General features: G+C 48.8%; 1 protein-coding gene across 1 annotated transcript; it reads right to left on the reverse strand.

Moving 5' to 3' along the window:
* Positions 1 to 2,443: 2,443 nt before the first annotated feature.
* LOC133077758 (heparan-alpha-glucosaminide N-acetyltransferase-like) lies at positions 2,444 to 3,114 on the reverse strand. The gene has a single exon (XM_061172515.1). The coding sequence runs from the start codon at positions 3,112 to 3,114 to the stop codon at positions 2,512 to 2,514; it is 603 nt and encodes a 200-aa protein (XP_061028498.1). The 3' UTR covers positions 2,444 to 2,511.
* Positions 3,115 to 6,074: the final 2,960 nt, after the last annotated feature.

Consider the following 6,074-nt stretch of genomic DNA (forward strand, 5'->3'; position numbering starts at 1 on the left):
CAGCCCCTGGTCAGTGAGAAGCGCAGACATGATTCGCCTGAAACACGTCCTGGCTCAGGCCTCCGTGAGCACCGCCCTCCAGGGCAAGCTCAAGCTCCTGGAGCAGCGAGGGTGTGCGCCCACTTTCCTGGAGTTACTGAAGCTCATTCGAGATGAGGAGGAGTGGGAGGCCACCACGGCAGTGGCCAGGGAGAAGCAGAGGCAAGTGGGAAGGGGCCGCAGGGCCTCTGGCCCCCAGGTACTGGCAGAAACCAGTGTCCCAGCCCGTCCGGTCATGGTGCAGGCACGGCTGTTTCGTGGGAGCAGCGCTGAGACCGTCCAGGAAGGGGCTACCCTGTCACTGAAGCGCAGGCAGGTGCCGTGCCTCTGCGGGACTGGGGAGGAAGGCCACAGCCAGACAGCGTGTCCTAGGGCCGAGAACCAGCCCCCAGCATAGAAGAAGCCTCAGCTTGCAGCAGAGGAGTTGGGAAACGAGATGGGGGCTGGGGCCGTGAGCCACCCCAAGCCCGAGGAAGCATAGGCTCAAGATACCCAGGCACCCCCTCCCCAGCAGGCAACCCAGATATTTTAACGAGGGGAAGGGGCAGTCCGCAGGAACAGTGGGGGCCTTGACTGGGGCAGAGGGGCAGGGCAGCCAGGCCCAGGCCCAGCCCCCTCAGCATCCACCAGCTGGAAGGAACTCCACCAACCAAGCCAAAGTCAGCTCGGGGAGGCACCGGCGACACAGGTGGGGAGCCACCATACCCAGCACGAGGGGTACCCGAGCCTCAGACAGAGACCCCAACACAGCAGAGGCTGAGAAAGGTATAGTCGGGGGCTCTGGCATCAGCCCTGTCTTCCGGCCACCCTCAGACGCCCACCCTGTGGGCTCTGAGCTAATGATGCTGATGGGCCCCCAGGCCACGCGGGGCTTAGAGGCGCCTCCCCCGGGGCCGCCCCTGCTGGAAGGAGCCAGCGCTGGCGCTGGCGAGGAAGAGCTGCGGGGCAGAGAGGAGGTGCCCCGGAGGGGACACCGCAGGGTCCAGCCCGTCTTCAGGATCATCTACACCGGTCGAGGGGAGCCCTGCCCCAGGAAGGCAGCCCCCTGGAGCCTCTGTGCAAGTGAGGGCCGGGGGCAGTCTCCTCCCCCTGCAGCCTGCAAGGGCAATAGGGACAAGGAGAGCAAACGCTGTGAGGAGACGATCCCAGGCGAGAGCGTCGGCTCAGCTTTGCAGGCAGGGTGCTGAGTACCTGGTGGCCCAGTACCCCACAACTGGCTTTGGTGTGAGTTGGGGGTGCAGGGAAGTGTTTGTTCCAGAGGAGGAGGAGGAGAGGGAGGAGACGGAGGAGGGAGACATGGAGAAGAGGACGAGCGGCAGGAGGAGGAGGGGAGGGGGGTCCGGGCAGGGTCCAAGAGAATTTGTTGGCGGGAGGGAGGAGTGTTTTGTTCTACCTAGGTTTGTGCATGGCCACTGGAGACCTGGGACTGGCCTGGAGAACCACAACTCACCAGCTGCCAATGCCAAGGCCAGCCCCAAAGCCTGCCACCTGGGAGCAGCCCTGAGTGGCCAGCCCCGGCCTAGGTGAGGGGCACCTGCAGATGGCTGCCACCCACACTGGCCTGGGAGACGTTAGGGGCCACTCAAGGTGCCTGGGCCTCCCTCCCGAGAGGGGACCCCTATTCAGTGTCCCCCCTCTGGGGCAGGCTGCTCCCTGTGCTGGCAAGCCCAAATGTGTCCCTGTAGGCCCCAGAGGGACCCAGGTGTCAAGGAACCCCCCCCAGCCCCCGCTCCCCTCCCCCCCAGTACACACCCCCTAGCCATCGTCCCCCCGCGGAGCCCTGTGGTGCGCCACGTGCCAGCCAAGGCTCTGGTCTCTGTGGGCCAGTGTCGTGAGCTCAGCGTGTGCTTTCTGGGCGTAGATTCAGGCCCAGCGCTGCTGCTTCTTGTGGCAATGTGTGTGTGCTCTCCTCTGAGCAGTTCCCCCCACCCCGGCCCGGCGCGGAGACCCCGAGCCCAGTCCCAGGAGCCGGCGGGGAGGACGGGATGGACGAGGTCACAGCCAGCGCCCACCCCAGGACCTGGGAGCCCACATGGGACCTTGGGAAGGAAGACCTGGACCGGGGTTGCAGGAGGTCTGCGGGAGGACCCCGGGGCCTGTGCTCTGCTGGGCCACCCCGTTGTTCCTCGGGACTCCACGTCCTCGGCTCGGTGGCGCGTGCCCTGCTGTGGGACCGTCCTGTGCCCGCCATAGGGCAGGGCCAGGCCCCGGGCATGTGGGCCAGAGGGGGAGGGGCTGCCCCGGGGGGAGCGGGCATTGCCGGCGCCCATCGTCCTGGCGAGAGGCCACCCGCGGGGCCCTGAGGAAGGGAGACTGGGGGGGGGATGGAGGGCCGCCCGGTGGGGTGCAGCAGAGGCGCCTTGTTGGGGACCCTGGGATGGGGGGCCGGGACCCGTTGGATCCGGTGGCCGCTAGAAGTTCCTCTGTGTGTTGTTATGCCCTGTGTTCAATGGTTTCAGTCAACGTTTCTCTTTAATAAATTTCCCTCAGCAAGAACCTTAGAAAGGACACCACAATGATGAGCACCAGGCCGACGAGGAACGCGATACTCACAGGAAGGTTACTGTCAACTGGCTTCTCATTAACGACCAGGTCACACGCAATTTCATTGACTCCATCGTGGGTGTGCTTTACCAAGAGAGAATAGTTTCCAAATGCTCCAAATTTGTATTCCAGCCTACAAACTTGCTTCTCCTCCACGGTGTCATTAAGCTGCAGGATGGCTCCGTGCTGGGTGCTCACAGCCACGGCCTCAATGCTGGGCTCCCCGGGTTTCCTGCTCTGGGAGACGTCGACCAGGACCTGGAGCAGGCAATGATAACAGCAATCGAAATTCCAGTAGACGGTCAAGTTTGTCCCAGGCAGTTCATCATGGATGAGCAGCAAAGCCTGGTCCACCTTCAGCTCTACGTGCCTTTTTTTTCCTAAGTCTGGCGTCGGGGAGCCGCTGGGGGCCAGCAGTGCGGCGCTCAACACGGACGTGGCCAGCAGCAGCGCGGCCAGCGCCTGGCCCACGCCCCCCGCCCCGCTCGTGCCGCCCGCCGCGCTCCCGGGACCCGCGTTGCTCCTTTTCATTCTCTTAATGTATTGTTTTACACTGAATGGTTTCATATGTTGAAGCATCCTGACATTTCAAGAATGTATTCTCTTTTTTTATCGTATATAATCCTTTTAATTTGGTGTTAAGTTTAGCTTACTATTGTTGTATTGATGCTTTTTGCATCATTATTCATTATAGAGATTTTAGTCTGTTTTTTTTTAATGTCTGGCGTTATTGGAGTAATTCTAGTGTCATAGAGTTTGCAACTGTTCCTTTCTCTGTGTTTCTTTGGGGGCAGAGTTTAAGGAAGATTATTCTTAATTGTTTGGAAATGTTGTCTAGAATTCTGCAGTGAATGTATCTGGCCTTTCTTGTTGAATGGTTTTTGATTAGTGATTCCATCTTTTTTCCGTTACTGGTTCATACAGATTTTAATTTCTTCTTTGGTTTGCGTTGATAGGTTGTTTTTCTAAGAATTTATTCACTTCTTCTAGTTTATCCAATACTTAGGAATAGAATTGTCTTAATATTTTGTTCTAATTTTCTTGATTGTTGTCGAATCAGTTGTAATGTCCTCTCTTTCATTTCTGATTTCAGTAATTTGAGTCTTTACTCTTTTTGGTAGTTATTCTAGATGTAGGTAAGAACCAAGTTGTGAGCTTGTGATTTTATGTAGTTTTTATTCTCTATTTCATTGATTTGTAATCTAATGCTTTTTACATCTGCTAGTTTTGGCATATTTTCTACTTCTAAATCATTTATTTTTTAAGTTTCTTGAAATTTATTTACTTGGTAAACCACGACCTTTTTTGTCTACTTATTTGTATTTTCTCTTTCCCGATTTATTAAAATTTAATTAATATATATCATTTTATCAGTTTAAGGTGTACAGGGTAATGATTTGATCCAGTTATACTGCAAAATGATTACCTTGGTAGGTCACTTAATACATTCATCTGTGACATAATTACAGTTTTTTATGTGTGGTGAGAACATTTAAGGTCTACCATCTTATCAACTTTCAGGCATATAGTATAGTATTGATAATTATAATTACCATACTGTACATTAAATATGTAGAAATCTTTCAACTTAAAACGGTAAATTTACTCCTTTGATGAATATCTTCCCATTCTACTAACCCCTAACCTTTGGTAATCACTATGCTACTCTATGTGGCTCTTAGTTTGGCCTTTTTTTTTTTTTTTTGATATGTTTTACACATAAGTGAGATTATTGAGTATTATTCTTTCTCTGTGGATTATTTTACTGAGTCTATACCCGTGTTGTCCATCTGTATTGTTAAGAATAGTAGGAATTTTTTCTTCTTTGTGAGTAAATGGTATTACATTCTGTATATCTCACAGGGTTTCCCCCATTCATCTGCTGGACACTTAGGTTGTTTTGATGCCTGGGCTATTGTGATTACTGCTGTGATGAATGTGGGAGTGCAGGTATCTTCGAAGACAGTGATTTCATTTTTTTCGATATATTGCCAACACTGTAATTGCTGCATTATATGATAGTTTTGTTCTTTTAAAAATATGTTGAGGAACTTTTAATAGTTTCCGATTTCTTTATATCTGTATGTTTGTGTATAGCATAAACTCATTCATCTGTTTTTGATGGCCTTCTTCTGGCTTTTCCTTCAAGTTTCAGCTAAGAACATTCTTGTACATGTTATGGAATATTATGTGTGCTCTTTGTGAATATATGCATGGAAATGGGACTTACGGAATATTCAAGTTATGCCTTACATAGGAAGCAGTGTGATAGATGTAAACCTGCTTTGTTTCTATAATGCTTCATTTTCTCCCTTTTTAAATGTCTTCGGTTTCTGTTCCATACCTATACTGTTAATTCCCACTGTTAAAAATGGAGCAGTATTATGTTACTTGATAGGCCAGTTCTTTTCTTTTAACTTCAGTGTTTTCAGTTGCCTCATTACTCACACTGTAAAAATGATCCCCGTTCATCCATTGAACAACTTTCTCAGGACACAACCTAAATCATTATGTGCAGTTATGATGACTCAGAAACCATTTCAAGTAGGGATGAGTGAGTAATGTTTTTAGTTCCATGGGTCACTTCTTCTTAAATCTCCCCAGAAGTTTTTTCTCTAAACTCCTGGTATTTGTGTGTTTAATGTTAATTGCTATGTTCTTTGTGGTCATGGTGGAAAAACACTTTTTTTGAGAGCTCATATAAGTTTTTCCAATTTGAATGTTTTGTCATAGTGTGTTTCAAATAAGGCTACCCTAAACTTTTTTTTTTCTATACATCGGGTTCTTATTACTTATCTGTTTTATACGTATTAGTGTATGTATGTCAATCCCAATCCCCTAGGCTACCCTAAACTTAATTTGAATTACGTGTTATCACTTTCTTTAGTAAGTAATCCTATTTAGTGTTTCTAAAAATTTGAACATCATGGTTGCACAGTTTCATAACTGACTGTTTATTACTTTTGGTATAATGTCATGTATTTAACATGAAACATTTACTCATGCATTGTAATGAGTAGGTCATGTATGTTTCTTTATGTCTTGTAGCTATCTCTCATATACATGTGATCAAGAAATTACAACTAAAGTCAAACACCGATAGAGGTGGAGTATTCCAAACATTGATGTTGGGAAGACATGAAAACCAGGGAATCAAACATTTTTACCTCCCGGAAATTCAGGAAAATATGTATGACCATGGTTTTCAGTGGAGAAATGATGGAAGAAGTTACAAAAATATCCCTATATCCTGTCACCAAGATGTCACTGATAGAAGTCCACATGGTGGAAGGGATGCAAAAAACAAGCCTATTGGAAATAGACTTGTGTTAAGCCTTCAAGATGAACTGCATATGTTTAAAAGTAAACAGAAAATTGATGAATTTAATAAAGCTGTTAAGGGTATCAGCAGTAGTTCCTCATTTTCACCACTTCAAGGAATTTCTCCTCCTGTCCAAAACAACATTTCTAATAGATATGGGAGTGATTTT

Source organism: Eubalaena glacialis, chromosome 18 (assembly GCF_028564815.1).
Source record: "Eubalaena glacialis isolate mEubGla1 chromosome 18, mEubGla1.1.hap2.+ XY, whole genome shotgun sequence".
Classification (NCBI taxonomy): domain Eukaryota; kingdom Metazoa; phylum Chordata; class Mammalia; order Artiodactyla; family Balaenidae; genus Eubalaena; species Eubalaena glacialis.

What these genes read in the sequence shown, in the direction of transcription:
- LOC133077758 (XM_061172515.1), bottom strand. Translation starts at nt 3,114, where the DNA reads ATGAAAAGGAGCAACGCGGGTCCCGGGAGCGCGGCGGGCGGCACGAGC.